The 17123-nt window shown below is 39.2% G+C and overlaps 1 protein-coding gene across 3 annotated transcripts in view; it reads right to left on the reverse strand.

The window, feature by feature from the left end:
* The window catches only part of PDCD1LG2 (programmed cell death 1 ligand 2), a 90875-nt gene that overhangs the window by 24237 nt on the left and 49515 nt on the right, over positions 1 to 17123 (reverse strand). The window contains exon 7 of one of the 3 annotated variants that reach the window (XM_053573358.1): positions 6679 to 8991. The exons of the other annotated variants lie outside the window; for them this stretch is intronic. Within the exon in view, the coding sequence (XP_053429333.1) occupies positions 8986 to 8991 (6 nt within the window). The 3' untranslated portion in view covers positions 6679 to 8985. Of the gene's footprint in view, positions 1 to 6678; positions 8992 to 17123 lie in introns of those variants that run through there. 3 annotated transcript variants of the gene reach the window in all.

Here is a 17123-nt window from a genome sequence, read left to right on the forward strand (position 1 = left end):
CAACATACTACTTCTCCCATCTGCCTTCCCCTGCTTGAGGCTCCAAAAGAAAGCTCTGAGAGATTCTAGCTCTGCACCCTTGCCAGTATTGCTCAAGGTGACTCCTACTTAATTCTGTAAATGACCTCCAAAAAGCATAGACCCCTATAGCAAAAACTTATGGCACTTGGCTGAGGCATTCTGTTTGACCTCCCTCCAGTCCTTACAGGATTCCTTTTTCTTTGCTTGGTTTGGTGCCCCAATTGACCAAACCAGCAGGTGTTTGCCACTCCCCTTAGTGACTAAAAGAGCCAGCACCATCACAAGGATAAAGGCCATGCCATGAGCTGCCCCAACTAGGCTCATAACCCAGCTGCTTTGCTCATTTTAGTCATCATATGACATCTCCTCTTTCTATAGAGGATGTAACCCATGTAAAAGGTTAGAGAGAGGGGGCCTTTGTGATCTGCAAGCCCATAGAGGACAAGGATTGAGATTTACTATCTCTGAGTCCCTGGTGCCTAGTGCAGCACTGAATGAATGATAAAAAGAATGAAAAAGGACAAGTTGGTTTTCCCACGATTGCACTTGTCCAGGATAGCTTTGGACCCTACCTCCATAGAAATGACTTTTTTTCCCTGGGATCTCTCTGAAGCATGAATAAGGCTACCATTTAGGACCAAGTACTTTATAGAAGGGCAGAGCTGGAGGAGAATGTATGAGCCATCTCATTTCAACCTTCTCAGGAAACTGAGGATTAGAGAAGTAAAGTGACTAGTTTGAAGAATCTCAGGATCTTAGGGTAAGAAGGAGACCTCACCAACTAAGGGAAGAATACCTTCCAGAGTATCCTGAAAGACAGCAGTTTTAGTCTGTGTGGATATTTCCAGGAACCTGGTTTATATCAAAACCTTTGATATAAAGCTTTTAATATTTTTATATTAAGCCCCCAGACCCTCTTTTCTTGTTGTTTTTTTTTGAGACAGAGTCTCAAGCTGTTGCCCTGGGTAGACTGCTATGGGATCCCAACTCGGGATCAAGCAATCCTATTGCCTCAGTTTTTCTATTTTTAGTAGAGATGAGGGTCTCACTTTTGCTCAGGCTGATCTCAAACTCATGAGCTCAAGCAATCCACCCACCTTGGCCTCCCAGAGCGCTAGGATTACAGGCGTGTGACCCCAGAGCTTTTTTATATTAACCGCTAACAAACCAAGCTTCTTCCACCTGAGTTATATGGATCAGAAGCATGAATTTACATTCTTCCTCTTTGGTTTTGACACAGTGATTTAAAACCTGGGATTTTAAATTTGAAATTCTTGTATCTCTTGACTATCCCTCCCTGCTTTATTAGTCATCAGAAGTTATAAGCTCATCTCCTGAGTCTTCACTCCAGTTGCTGATAAGATAGACGTAAACAGAGAGAAGATAAATAGTTGCTTTATCAGCCTAGCCTCTTCTTTCAACTATACTAACTTATTCACAAACATACAAAAGCACCACTTTGTTGTGAGCTATCACAAAAATCAAGATATTCTGTCCATAGCATCTTTCTGAGCTACCAAACTGGTAACTACTTAAAAGGAAAAGGGATAAGTTGGGCAAACTACTTAACTTTTCTACTGGTTTGTAGCATAAGAAGACATTTGAAAATGTTTTGCAAAATGTAACATGCCACAGAAATCTAAATTTTATTGTTATGATTTGTTGTAAATGTTGAGTGAAAGGAGTTTAGGCTTCACTTGCTTCCTTCTTACTCCTGTTTGCAATGCCTGAGAGCCCTTCAGTTCCTGAGTCAACACTGTGCCTGGGTTTCTTATCTGTTGTTGCCTTCCTGTGGGACCTGCCTCCTTCAAAGACTCACTCCCAGATTATGATTTACTTGTTTCTTTCTAATAAGAAAGAAATTTACTTGTTTCTTTCTAACAAGAAAGAAATTTACTTGTTTCTTTCTAACAAGAAAGAAATTTACTTCTTTCTTTCTAGAAATTGCCATTTGCAATTTCTAACATGGTCACACAGCAGGACTCATAATGAGGTCCAATTCCTATGTGACAGTTCTATCTCTGGATAGCCTCCTCAACTCAGCCATCAAAGGTGCCCAGCTGAGTCTCCAGCACTCAAAGTACTGAATTTCTTAGATGAGTGACTGACTGAATGAATAAAAGACAAATAAAGGCCACTTTCATTCCCTCTTCTGTGCTTTTGCCGATGTTTTCTTCTCCTGTATAGACAAAAGGACAGACAGACAAGAGACACTGAGAATAAACGGATAGTTAGGCAGGCAGATAGACAGTAGATCAAATGAAATACCACGTGTAAAAGCAAGTTTTAAGTTTTTTGGTATTACATTTACCCTCATTCAGGGCTGACTGTCAGCAGGTAGTCATTGGCTGAATCAGTATAGCAGTTAGAACTGGGTGGGTAATACCCATTGCCCCAAGCACCTTGACTGCCCTGTCACCAGCCTGGCCAACCCCCTAGTATCTGCCTCTTCTTCAGAACTCTCAGATAATCCCCACAGTCTAACAACCAAAGGAGAAACTCCTTGCTCAGCAGGGAGCTCCTAGGATGCTTCTCCAGCATTTGGGCCAGTATCCATTCTGAATGGCCAATGCCACTGGGCAGACTGGTGAATTTGTTTGAGTATCAACCTTGCCCACACTGTTTATCTAATCCCCATTTATCACTGGGGATCTTTAAGCTCAGTGCAGTTTTCATCTCCTCCCTGCTCTCCTGTGTTAGTCCCTCCCATGGGGAGTTCCCACCTCCTTGGAATTCCTTTGGGTTTGCTTCTACTCATCAGACACTTGATTTTACATGGCCTTATTTTTTATGCAACTTTTCCTGTGTTTGATGTACTAATCCATCTCACTTATAAATTCCTCAAAGTAGAGCATATCTACTACATACTTTGTATCCCCCATAGTACACAGTCCTGGCTGGGGGTTCTAAGTCCCAAGACAGAATCTGATAGATCCTGCGGACTAGAGGAGCTGCCTTTACTCCACATGGCCCTGAAAGGGAGGGGCTGCTGTCGGGGTAGCCCAGTGAACAGCGGGGTGGCCCAGTGAATCACCCTGTCTCATCAATGAACAATGGGCAAGTAGAGGCTCTGGTTAACCTAGGTTTGAACTTTGCATTTTGCTTCTTAGGAAGTGCCACTGGAGTGCACTAGGCTGGCATTTTACCTAACAGCTTTTAGATGTCACACCCCCCCACTATACACTCAGAAAGATGTGCTTCCCTTCTCTTCATTTTGAGAACACCAAGAAAAGTTTTTGTATTTTGGAAAGACCCCTTTTACTCCCCACCCTTGAGTTTTCTGCCCTCAGAATAGTGGTTCTTGACAATTCCCCAGAGCATTAGTTGGAAAAGACAGCCCCTCATTCCTTCACATGCTGCTCACATGTTCTGCCCCAGCCCAGTCATGCCTACAATGTTTGATGAGGCAGGCAGGATGCTGGCAACCACAGTGCCTTTTCAAACTTTCACGTAGTACATTTTTCTTTTAGTTTCTCATAAAAACCCAGGTGAAAGTTTGCAGCTGACATAATGGAGAAAGCGCAAGTTGTGCATATAAAAATTCTGTCAAAAAATCCTTCATCATATTTAGTGTGACCATTTGATTTGCAAGAGGCAGACCCTGAAATTCTAAAACTTCACAATATTTTAAAAAATTCATGTTTGGATTTTATTTTTCAAATTTAAAAATGTTAAATGCTTTTTACACCCTTCAAATATAGAGGAAGGATGAGAGAAAACAAAAATTGTCCATAGTCTTGTGATGTTGACCAAAGACAGTCACTGTTGCTACCATTTAAATTTTACAGTTGAGGAAACAAAGGAGAGGAAGGAAGGGAAAAAAGGAAGGAAAATGAGCTATTAGATCTTATTCTCAAACTTAAAGAAAAAATTCTGTGGAGGAATTTCCCCAAAATTTTGGAAAGAAATGACAGGTATTTAGATTCTTAATAACATATTGCCAGGAGTATCATTGTTGTTTCTGAACACCACAAAGTTTTAGTAGTCAATAAGTTATAGAGCTTTGGTTTCCATATCACAGAGGAAAAATATTTAAAATAATATTTTGCCAAAGTACTATAGAACATTACAAAAAATCTTATAAAATAAGAGAGAAAAAAGGAAAATCACATACAACTCCACCATTTTAATAAAACCCATTAATATTTTAGTATACTTCTTTCCAGACATTTGTCCCATTCTCAATTTTTTTCATCTATTTATTTATTTTGACTTTTGTAATTGAAAAGATACTAAGGCAAATATTATTTATAATAGATTATTGTTCCATTCATATTCTCTCCCTTTCTCATACACATATACACACAAAACCTTTGCTTATTATCTTCTGGGGTATAAGGATTATATTGAGTGCTGAATAAGGGGAAATGGCTTTGATATCAGTTAGTCTGAATTTGAATCCTGACTCTACTATTGCATGAACTTTAGAAAATTAACTAAGTAACTTCATCTCAGTTTTCTCATCTATTCAATGTGGATATCATCCTCCCCATCCAAAGAGTTATGTGAGGAAGAAAACAGGATAATGTATGTCAATTATGTCCCAAGCTCATAGTAAGTGTTCAATATATAGAAATTACTTTTTCATTTAGAAATGGCGTCAGAACAGTCATACCATATTTCTATGTAATTTTTATAGCTGTCATTTTATGGCCAGATAATAGTCTAGAAAGCAGATACAAATTACTATGACTAAGTCACTTCCATTTTTGTTTGACAGGTTATTTTCACTTTTGAACAATATAACAAAATTTAACATAGCACAGAAATCTAAATTTTATTGCTATGATTTGTCCCCATCATCTATAATATTATTTTATGATGTAAGTTTCAACATAAACTTGGAAGAAAATTGATACAATTTTCTTTCAATAAATTGACAGTGTATTAAATGAATTCAACATATTTATTAGGGAGAAAGGCCTTCATGTTTCTTAGATGATCTTTATGTGGTAGGTGCTTATTTTCATTTAATTCTCACAATAATCTTTTAAGAGAAGTATTATTATTAGTATATCTAGATACAGGTGAAGATACTGAGGCTTGAAAATTTTAAATAATCCGTTGAAAAGAATAAATTACTAAGTAAATAGACCATACATTTAGAGAGTGAGTGGGGAGGAAGGAACAGATTTAAACATGGACAAACTCCAAACTAAGAATGGGCACATGAAGAATTATGATTTAGAAGAAAACTAGAGAGTGAGCCCTGAAACTTAAATTACCATCTTAAAAAGTCTATTGAATTAGCAAAATTTCATTAAAAAAAAAACTTATCCAAGGTTGGAAGGAGGATGCAGGAAGCAAGACAAACAGATCCTTTTCAAAAGCAAGTTGACAATTTGATTGTCAAAGGGCTTCAAAAGCATTTCTGTTCTTTGATTCCATAATTCCCTTTTCAGGTATCCATCCTACCAAAATTAGGTGTTTTATCTGAAATAGTATGATATGTCACTTAGGGCATTGGAAAGGATAATTTGAGGAGTATTTAATTGAAGGGACTCTTTGCAGAGGTGTGGGCTGGGTGCGGGGAATGCTAAGGAATAGCTCAGTACCCCAGGGCTGGCAGGAACAGGATGTGGATGTGGATGTGTGGATGTGTGTGTGTGTGTGTGTGTAGGGGAATGCTTAGCCACTCAGGCCTGAAAAGGGGAAGGGAGGGAGCAGTTACCGGAACCAGATGCAGAGGGAACCATGAAGAAATGGTCATTAGATAGGAGCTATGACCTTTGGTTGAGAGACTAATCCAGCCAGCAATGACCAGGGAGAGGGAGAACCTGGGGAATAAAGACCTCAACATGACCCTGCTCCCATTCTCTCATCTCTTGCCAGTGTCTCCATTGGCTGATGCCTATCAGAAGCCAGAGGGCAAGGGAGCCCATTGATGCTGGAGAGCAGATGTGAGGGGTAGGGGGTGGGGGTGGGAGTAAATTGAGGATATCCAGTACAAAAGTTTTAACTAAAATGGCAGTAAATCAGAAGCAACCATAACCCTCCATTGATAGGGAATGGTTAATTAAACTCTGTCCCTTCTGCCCAATAGAATATCACACAACCATTAAAATGGTAATTAGGAAGACTAGTCAGCAATATAGGTGTGAGCTTATGGTAGATAAAAAATTTTTAAAAGGATAGAAACTGGCATTACAAGTATATCCAAATTTATGTAAATAGATCAGTGCAAAAGCAAACAGCAAAAGTGAAAATATTTGTGCTTGAATGATGAGGTCATAGCTGACTTTTGTATGTTTGGTCTTTCTCAGTTCCTCAAACTCTCCTGAAAGCTATTTTTGCTCCCTTTGTAAAGGATATAATAAAAGAAAAAGACTTAGAATTCATCTAGCTCATCATTTTAAGGACTGTCATTATATACTTTTTAGCCAATCAAATGAAGGGCATAAAAAGTAAGAGTGATAATTATAGCCATTTTCCTCAATATATAATGAGGAGGGGATGATACATGAGGCTCCTGTCACAAACATGGTACTGTGAGAATGATAACCCCCACCTTTACCCGAGTCCAAAAGGAAGATAAAACATGTGCTCAAATCCTCATGATTCAAAACTGAGAAAGATAATTGCTTTCAGAGAGGGACAAAGAAAGCATTGCTGTGTCCAAAGGAAAGAGAGCTCATACTCAGTTGGAGAAAATCAGAAAATATTTCCTGGCAGAGCTGGTGTCTGTAGCATGCACAAGATTTTGCTTGGGAGGATTGAGGGCCCAGACAGGAGGTACTCTGGGTGGAGGGGTCAGTATAAGGCATACTTGAGGACTGGTGAGCACTTTGACCTTGCTGGAGGATGAACAAGGAGAGCTCTGGGGCATAAACTCCATCTGATATAATTAGGCTAGAAATTTCTCAGAGAGCACACCTCAGGGCTCCCCTGGGAGAAATCTCCTTCAGATACATGGGCTTGATAATTCCCTGGGCATTCCGTATTTAGCAAGGGATAGTGGTTGGTACACAGGGGGAATATCAGTGAGACTTTATTTACCATGTGCTACACATACTACAGGCCTGATAAATGAATGTGCAATCTACCTATTTTATTTATTTTTTTAGGTATGGAAACATGCTTAGAGAGATCAACTGGTACATATGAAGTTGTGCAACTCATACATAGTTGGGCTGAGGTTTGAATCTCTGATGCCAGCATCTGTACTCCCCCCTCCCTCCTAGAGCACCGCCCCAGAAAAAGTAAAAATACAATTAATCCTTGACCAGCAAAGAGCCCACAAGAGTGCATGTAACCTGTCAAATCCTACCATAAAGTCCCATCTGGTAGGAAAGCAGGGCACATTATAGGGTGTAATGAATATGGGTTCGTTGCCCTAGAACTGTCGCTTTCAGATAGAACAGGCAACCTTAATTGAAGTACTTAACCTCTCTGTGCCTCAATTTTCTTATCTGTAAAATGGAGACATTAGTAGTGCCTTTTCCAGAAGGTTTTCAAAGGATTCATTCCAAATTACAATAGTATGTACAAAAAGGTTAACTATTGAGCATACGGTAAGTACTTGATAAATGTTAAAATAAAATTTTAAGATGGCATGCTATAGTATAGAACATTTCTCAAGCTAAGACATGATGCCTTAAGCTCCCTTCCTCCTTCCCCCACCCCACTGCCTCCCGGCCTGGACAAACCCCAGGTTTCAGGATCCTGGAGCTGATTCGCCCTCTTGCTATTTGGTAGTCTAGAACCGGTTTGGGGAACCTGTGGCCGGCCTTAAGGCCATATGTGACCTTGTGGTCCTTCAGTGGCATTATTTCCAGGCCTTATGACTGACTGGTTTGAAAAACCAAAGAAGGAAAGGTCATTGATGAGCAGGATGATTTATTCCAATCACTTGAAGAACTCACAGCTATTATGTGGTAGCCCATTTACCATCTTCTGCCATTATCACCAGGGTTCTGGTAGCTGCTCCCTTCACCTTCTCTTTTGGGCTTGAGGATGGCCTACAAGTGGGATCTTGTAGGGATTTCCATACTGCCAGCCATCAAAAGCCTTGACTAGTCAGCATCACCATATCACAGATGTGGAAACTGAGGCACAGAAAGGTTAAGTTTAAAGTTATATAGAGAACCAGAAAAGGAACCTTAGTTTGGGGCTTTGACCATTGTAGCTTCTCATCTGAAATCTCTGCAGACACAGCATATTTGCATGACAAATATTTATGAAGTATATATTTTGAAATACATCACTGATTTCTAAGGTTAAACAGATAAGAATTTTTAAAGGAAAGATGTAGTTAAAAACAAAAAATATCATTAGGTATCATTTCAGCCCAGTTTAAAACAAATGCTTTGTGATGTATACCTCAACAACAACACAAAATGCTGATGTCTTTACCCCACGATTTGCACACTTGATGTGTACTTAAATGCTTTCTGTTAATGAGAACAACTTCAGATGCTACCAAGATTTCCAGCAAGCCATAAAAAACATCATGGCTCAAGTCTGAAATAAGCCCTGTCTGTGACCTTTAGTCACAATAGGCTCTTCTGGTATCCAGAGGAAATTATAGATTAAGAAATAACAATTGACAACCTGTCTGTTAATGTAACTAGAAATTTCCATATATCTTGGCTTCTGGAAATCACTTTGGAAATTTAGGGGTAAATAATTCCCTTTGTTTTCAGTCTGGCAGCAAGAAAGAGCCTCTAGACCCTCACTGGGGTCCTGGATGCAGCGGGGTAATTTTCTAAAGTGCAACAGTGCATGCTCAGGGCCACAGGCTGCAGAGGTATGAGCTAGGGTCAAAGGGCAGGCTGCTTGAATTCTGTGCACGCAGCGGCTGGGCTGCCTAGTCTTGTCACAGGCTCCAGATTAAAGTGCTGGGTCATCCAAAGGCACTTGAAAAGTGAAAATGGCAAGCTCTTCAGGCCAATGGATTCTTCTTCAGAGACCAGAAGCCTCCTGAGGATAGTCTATCAGGTCACCCAGGCTCCTAATACCACAGGTTCAGATCTAGGAAGAAAAGTCCACAAAGCAGAACAATCATTTTATCTGATTAGAAAACATTTAACCTCTCCAATATAAAATGATTGAGAAACCATTTAAAAAAAAAATGAACTCCTCTATCTGGAGGCAGAATGGTTTAAAACTTTTCTTTCCCTGCAACCACTGCCCTAGTCCAGGGCTTCAACCCCTCTGCTCAGACTTGCCTATTGAAAAGCTTTCATAGTTGTTTATTATGTTGGATATTTCTATTAGCTCATTCGCTGCCCTTCTGTATCCTATTCACATCCCAGCAAGACTGTGGACTTCATCACTGGGCTCTTCTATTTAGCTTTGACTGAGATCAGTCTAGGGGAGAAAGAAGGTTGCAGTTAATAGAGAGTGACGCTGGGATATCTTATCCTCAACAATCTCCCAAACAGGTTGCAGGCTGACTTTGTTCCTTTACTTAAGGCAATAGCTCCTGGTAGGTGGACCTTTCCTACTGGGCTGGATTTGAACCCGCCAGCTCTGGTGTATGTGGCTGGCTTTAGTCGCTTGAGCTACAGGCGCCACCCTATAGGATTCTTGTTTTTCCATTCTTGTGATGCTTTACTAAGAATAATGTGTTCCATATCCATCCAGGTTAATACTAAAGAAGTAAAGTCTCCATCTTTTTTAGTTGCTCAATATTATTCCATGGTATACATATACCACAGCTTGTTTATTTATTCCTGTGGGCATTATGCTGTTTCCACATTTTGGTGATTATAAATTGAGCTGCAATAAATAATCTAGTTTAAGTGTCCCTGTGGTAGAGGATGTTTTTTCTTTTAGGTAGATGCCCAGCAATGGGATTGCAGGATCAAATGGGAGGTCTAGTTTGAGTTCCTTGAGGGTTCTCCCTACTTCCTTTCAAAAAGGTATTAGTTGCAGTCCCACCAGCAGTGTAAAAGTGTTCCTTTCTCCCCACATCCATGCCAGAATCTGCAGTTTTGAGACACTTGAAGTGGACCATTCTCACTTGAGTAGATGATATCTCAAGGTGGTTTTGATTTGTATTTCTCTGATAATTAGGGACGATGAGCATTTTTTCATATATTTGTCAGTTATTCATCTGTCTTCTTTAGAGAAGGTTCTATTCATCTCTCTTACCCAATTATCTGAGGGATTATTGGCTCTTTTTATGTTTTTTAATTTAAGTTATCTGTATATCCTAGTTATCAAGCTTTTGTCTGAATCAAAATATGCAAATATCCTTTCCCATTGGGTAGGTTGTCTGTTTGCTTTGGTTGTTGTTGCCTTAGCTGTACAGAAGCTTTTCAGTTTCATTAAGTCCTATTTGTTTATTTTTGTTGTTGCAATTGCCACAGAAGTCTTCCTCATAAAGTCCTTCCCCAGGCCCATAGCTTCCAGTGTTTTCCTCACACTTTCTTTGAGGATTTTAATTGTTTCATGCCTTAGATTAAGGTCTTTTATCTATTTTTTTTTTGGAGAGACAGAATCTCACTGTACTGCCCTCAGGTAGAGTGCCATGACGTCACACAGCTCACAGCAACCTCTAACTCTTGGGCTTAACGCGATTCTCTTGCCTCAGCCTCCCAGGCAGCTGGGACTACAAGCGCCCACCACAACGCCCAGCTATTTTTTTTGTTGCAGTTTGGCGGGGGCTGGGTTTGAACCCGCCACCCTCAGCATATGGGGCGGGCGCCCTACTCACTGAGCCACAGGCACCGCCCTTCTTGAATAGATTTTTTGTGAGTGGAGAAAGTGGGTCCAGTTTCATTCTTTTACATGTGGATATAGGATGGCCATTTGTTAATCCCAAAATGCTCAACAACTCTTGCTGCTTAATGCTGCACACACCTTCGTAAATAGTCTCTTTATTAAATGTGCCTCAGAGTCTGAGCATGCCCTTTGTTTCCTGCTAGGACCTAACTGAAGCATTTAAGTCTAGCAAGTAAGTCTAAACTTCACCTGGATTTCCTGGTTCACAGTAAGACCTCTGAAAGTCTATCCACTTTATCTCATACCTTGATTTCTATCTAAACAGGATCACATGCCCTTCTTTGCAGATGCTCCACACCTTCCTACCTCTTTGCCTTTTTTCTGGGTGTTTCCTCTAGCTAGAACAATCTGCTGTTTCCATTTATGTCTGGTCAAAATACCACCTTCTGGGCGGCGCCTGTGGCTCAGTCGGTAAGGCGCCGGCCCCCATATACCGAGGGTGGCAGGTTCAAACCCGGCCCCGGCCAAACTGCAACCATTGTGGCAGGCGCCTGTAGTCCCAGCTACTTGGGAGGCTGAGGCAAGAGAATCGCTTAAGCCCAGGAGTTGGAGGTTGCTGTGAGCTGTGTGAGGCCATGGCACTCTACCGAGGGCCATAAAGTGAGACTCTGTCTCTACAAAAAAAAAAAAAAAATAATCACCTTCTCTGTGAAACCTTTCTCTCCACTGATTATCTCCAGCCCAAAGTGATTTTTTACCTATCTTTGAACTTTTGTGTATTATTTGTATCCCTTGCATAAGCCATAGAGAACCATAAAAAATAAACAGACTTCTCACATCATTCTGGGGACTTTAAGGATGATTAGGTAAGGTGGGCTTCAAAATAAAGGGATAATTTGAGAGTTATCTGATTTTCCAAATATGTTCCAAGAAGCACAAAGTACTTAGAGACTTTTGCAGGGACATTTGATAGGGTGTTTATATCCTCCACTCTAATTCCACCAGTGTTTTAGCTCTGTCTAATATTTCCTTTTTAAAGGACTATCATGGTAAAAGAAAACAACTAGAAACCACTGGAATGGAGAAGGGGAAAGGAAACACACTCATGGTGGAATGCTGAGATTGTGGTCAGTTCTCAGGTGGAAGTTCTTAGGAGGAAGAAGGATACCAAAAATAAACAAACAAAAAAATAAAACACATAGTGGGGATCCCTTGCTAGGGGGTATATGGAAAGTTATCCTCTTTTTTTTAATTTTGACCCAAATTAGGCTGATGAGAACAGTTTTTTGAGTATTGTGTCCTTAATACTTGATTGTTAAGACTCTTTGATGACTGATATTATAACATGTTTAATTCATCTTTATAATTCCCATGCGGCCTGACAGAGTCTTGTGAATAGCAGATACTACACATTTGTGAGTAAATAAATGAATAAATGAATAGCACCATACTGGGAATTCCAAGAGTTTCTTTGATTTTTTTTCTTTTTGTCTGCCACATTTCACTCAAGGAAGACAATATCTCTTAGTTCCAATATTACCATCTCTAAAATGAGGAAGCTAGACCACACAATCTATAAGCCCTAACAAACCAAGCTTGATAATGAGAATAACTCTTTTTTTTTAAGAGGAAGCATGATACATATCAATGGTACCAGAATCTGCTCCTGAAGTTTTAACTGGTTGACGGCTTGATTATCTGCATAAGAGCAAGAGGTCATGGTCCCAAATAGCAACACAAGTAATAGACACAAGAATAATTTCCATAAATGCAAAGGAAAGAATGCCACAGACAAGGACTCTCAGTAGCCCTGAATTTTAGTTCTAATTCTACCACTAACCTACGAGATAACTTTATATAAATCACCTTATCTCTTAAGTCCTTGGATGTAGCCATCTTTTTATAGCTTGGCTGTCAGTAATCTTTGAGGACAACTAAGACTTTGGTAGGTGCGCTCTAAAGAAGGTGTAGCATTGCCCTCCCTTAAAAAGCAATGGAGAATTCTATAGAACGCAGTGGCTATTTCCTCTAGAAGTGAGTGGGGATGATTAAAATAGCTTCAGTAGGGTGGCGCCTGTGGCTCAAGGAGTAGGGCGCCCGTCCCATATGCCGGAGGTGGCGGGTTCAAACCCAGCCTCGGCCAAAAAAAAAAAGAAAAAGGAAAAAAGAAAAACTAAAATAGCTTCAGCAACCATCGCTCTTCATCTAACAGGCATCCAAGTACTTAAAAATAATACATATGAGGCACATAAAAATGTAATAAGGTACAAAGAAAATTCAGGAGACATAAAAGAAGAAAATGCTATAAGGTTCCATAATCTGAAGACAATGATTCTGGGCATTTTTATGTTTTTACTTCTATTTCTCTGAAGACGATAGTATGGGTCGTATGTAAAAAACTTTTTTTTTTTTTAAAGGTGAGCATAAAACAAAGTTTATTGGAGAAGAGAAAGGTAGGTTGACAGAATAAGAGCAACATAACGCTTACAGAGCAAGATACATTCACCATAGAAAGCAAATGGTCCTCTACTGCCAGGGCAAGTAGGCAAAGAAGCCATAAAAACATTTTTTAGTAGAAGATGAATGATATGGTAAGTATATTTTTACATCTTCCTATTTTTTCCTATTTTTTATTATATAGAAAACATATCCCTACATCATTATTCCTCAGAAATGGAATTTTCACTGGCAACACATTGTCTATTGAGTATAAATTCCAGTTTCCTCCTATTGTGTCAGTCAGAATAGACTAGGTTATGCTGCAGTAACAAATCAATGTAATAAACAAAGGATATTCTTGCTAATGTTCCATGTATGTGGAAGGTTAGTAGGGGGCTTTGTTAATTTTAATTACTCAGAGATGGAGGCTGATGTAGAAATCACTACCTAGAATATTGCTGGTCACTATGTCAGATGGAAAAAGAAAACAGGCAAAGCACGTGCCAGCTCTTACATCTTCCACCCAGAAATGATACACATCACTTATTCTTACATTTAATTGGCCAAAGCAAGTTACATGACCACACCTAACTACAAATTAATTGCAGAGAAGTGTAGTCCTACCATGTGCACAAAGGCAAGAGATCTCAGACGTGATGACACAACACTAACCAGCACCACATCCACCGTGGAGAAGGATGGGAATGAGCTCTCTCTTTGGCCACATTTTGTTTTATCGGAGTATTTTTATTTTGAAATATTAAAGTTAAGGTCTTGAAGGCCCATTTATGGGTACAGGAATATAGATTCCCATAAGAAAAGAACTGTCTAGGGGCAGAGCCACAGAGTGGAAAACCCAGCGCTGAGCAGCTATTGCTTAAGATACTAGGTACTTTCAAAATAATCAGGTGTCACTTCAGTTGTTGGTTAGTGAAGCAAAACTAGTAAGCCCTTCCCTTCTTCTTTTTTTGGAGACAGAGTCCCATTCTGTCACCCTGGGTGAAGTGCTATGGTATTGTGGCATCATAGTTCACAGCAACCTCAAATTCTTGGGCTCACGCCATCCTCTTGCCTCAGCCTCCTGAGTAGCTGGGGCTACAAGGACTTGCCTCAAAACCCAGCTATTTTTTTTTTTTCTTTCTATTTTAGTAGAGACAGAGTCTCGCCCTTACTCAGGAGTTTGAGACTAGCCTAAAGTAATCCACTCACCTTGATCTCCCAGAGTGTTAGGATTACAGGTGTTAGCCACCCCACCCTCCAGCCCATTCCTTCTTAACTGGGAAGTAAAAATACTCTTCTGAGTAAAAGTCTTGTCAGAAGTACATGCAATGGCAAGCCCAGGCCAAGTCCCATGAAGCCATTTCTCAAGATGATGCTGAGTCAGAATATCAGGGTGCAGGATGGCCCTGGGCAGCCTAAACCTGGACACTCTCCTCATAATAGATGATTTCAGGGTGAGGTAGAGCTAAGGTTGCAGAGAATGGGCATAAAAGAATGAGAGCCCTGAGCTGACTGGGCCTGAGAAATATCAAAATATTAACCATGGGCCAAGCATGATGGCTCACACCTATAATCCCAATACTTTTGGGAGGCTGAGGTGGGAGAGGCCAGGAGTTTGAAACCAGCCTGGGCAATATAGTCAGACTCCAGCTCTACAAAAATAAAAAATTTAGCTAACCATGGTGGTGCATGCCTGTAGTCTTAGCTACTCAGGAGGCTGAGCCCAGGAGTTGGAGGTTGCAGTGAGCTATGATCGTGCCACAGCACTCCAGCCTGAGTGACAAAATGAGACTCTGTGTCTTAAAAAAATAAAAATTAACCATGATAATTTCTAGGAAATGAATTATAAAATATTTTTATTTTCTTTATTTTTTTCTTTTTATACTCAGAAAAAATGTTCTTGAAAGGTTATTTCTTTCTTAGTAGTGAGCCAAATTTGGTGAAAATTGTTTAACTTTATCACAGAGTAAACTGTAAGAAGTATAGACAAAAAGAAGTATAGACAAATGGACAATATGACAAACATCAAATACTCAATAGTTGCATAAACACTAATATCTCCTTTCATTACGTTGACCAGGTAGACATATACCTTATAGACACAGAAGCAGTCAGAAAATAATGCTGTAATCATGTGTTCATGAGTGATATATATTTTTATCCACTCTGTGTATGAACAAATAAATAAAAAAAGTGGCATGGACTGTACATATAATTCAGAGAAAAAATAAAGAGGTATGAGACATGGGACAGATTCTTACGGATTAACCAAAGACACATAGTGTATATAGGTGTGGACTCTAGACTTGGAAACTAAGAACAATTTACTAGCTCTTATATTTAGTAGCCATATGACCTTGGCCAAGTTTTTCAACTTTTCCATGTTTAGATTCATCATCTATAAAAATGGGGCAGGAGGTTTCTATACCTCATTCGTGAATAGTTCTGCAATAAACATGTGCATGCAGGTATCCCTTTGATATACTGATTTCTTTTCCTTTGGATAAATATCCAGTACTGGGATTTCTGTGTGCGGTGCTTCTTTTAGCTTTTTGAGAAATATCCATACTATTTTCCACAATAGTACACTAATGTACATTAGTATAAGCGTTTCCTTTCCTTTATATCCTTATCCGTATCTATTACTTTTTGCCTTTTTAATAATAGCCATTGTGGTTTTGATGTGCATTTCTCTGATGATTAGTGATACTGAGCATTTTTGCCATATATATTTTGACCATTTGTATATCTTCTATTCAGAAATGCCTAGTCATGTGTTTTGCCCATTTTATAATGGGATTATTATTATTATTTTCTACTGTTCTGATGCTTGACTTCTTTGTATATTCTGAATATTAGTCCTAAGTTGGATGAATAGTTCACAAATATTTTCTCCCATTCTCTTTGGTGTGTTGATTGTTTCCTTTTCTGTGAAGAGCTTTTTAGTTTAATATATTTCCATGTGTCTATTTTGATTTTGTTGTCTGTGCTTTTGAGGTCATAGCCATAAAATCTTTACTTAGGCCAAATGTTTTCCCTAAGTTTTCTTTGGGTAGTTTTGGGTCTGACCTTTAAGTCTTTGATCTATTTTGAGTTGATTTTTGTATATAGTGAGAGATAGGACTAGTTTCATTCCTTTGTACATGGATATGCAATTTTTCTATTACCATTTATTGAAGAGGGTATCCTTTCCCCAATGTATGTTCTTGGTAACTATGTCAAAAATCAGTCAGCTGTAAATATATGAATTTATTTCTTGGTTCTCTATTCTGTTCCATTGGTCTATATGTCTGTTTTTATGCAAATACCATACCATTTTGGTTACTATAGTCTTGTAAAACATTTTAAGGTCATATAGTTCGATGCCTCCAGATTTGTTCTTTTTACTCAGCATTGTGTTGGCTATTCAGGCTCCTTTTTGGTTCCATACAAATTTTAGGATTGTGTTTTTCTATTTCTGTGGAAAAGGATGATGGTATTTTGATAGGGATTGCATTGAACCTGCAGATTGTTTTGGGTGGTATGATTACCTTAACAATATTCCCCCAATCTGTGAGGATAAGATGTTTTCCCATTTGTTTATATCCTTTTCATTTCCTTTCATCAGTGTTTTGTGATTTTCCTTGTAGAAATCCTTCATCTCCTTGGTTAAATTTATTCTAGTTTTTTTTTTTTTTTTTTTGTAGCTCTTGTAAATGGGATTCTCAATCTCTCAATCAATCTCTCTCTCTCTCTCTCTCATGCTCTCTTTCTCCTCACCCTTCTACCACCATTGGCTCTGTTTCTCTGGAGAAGCCTGACTGGTGTACAGTGCCTCTTACTCCAACAATAGGAACTAGTTTTCTTTCTTGGCTTTCCAAATACTGAGGCTCAGAATGATCCTCTGTCCATTCCAAAATAATACCTTCATGTCCCGCTCCCCATCTCTCCCAGGAGTTACTAACTAAAATGTTAAATTAGTTCTTATGTACCCATAATAAACAAAATTAAAAATG

The sequence above is a fragment of the Nycticebus coucang genome, chromosome 2 (genome assembly GCF_027406575.1).
Source record: "Nycticebus coucang isolate mNycCou1 chromosome 2, mNycCou1.pri, whole genome shotgun sequence".
Classification (NCBI taxonomy): Eukaryota; Metazoa; Chordata; class Mammalia; order Primates; family Lorisidae; genus Nycticebus; species Nycticebus coucang.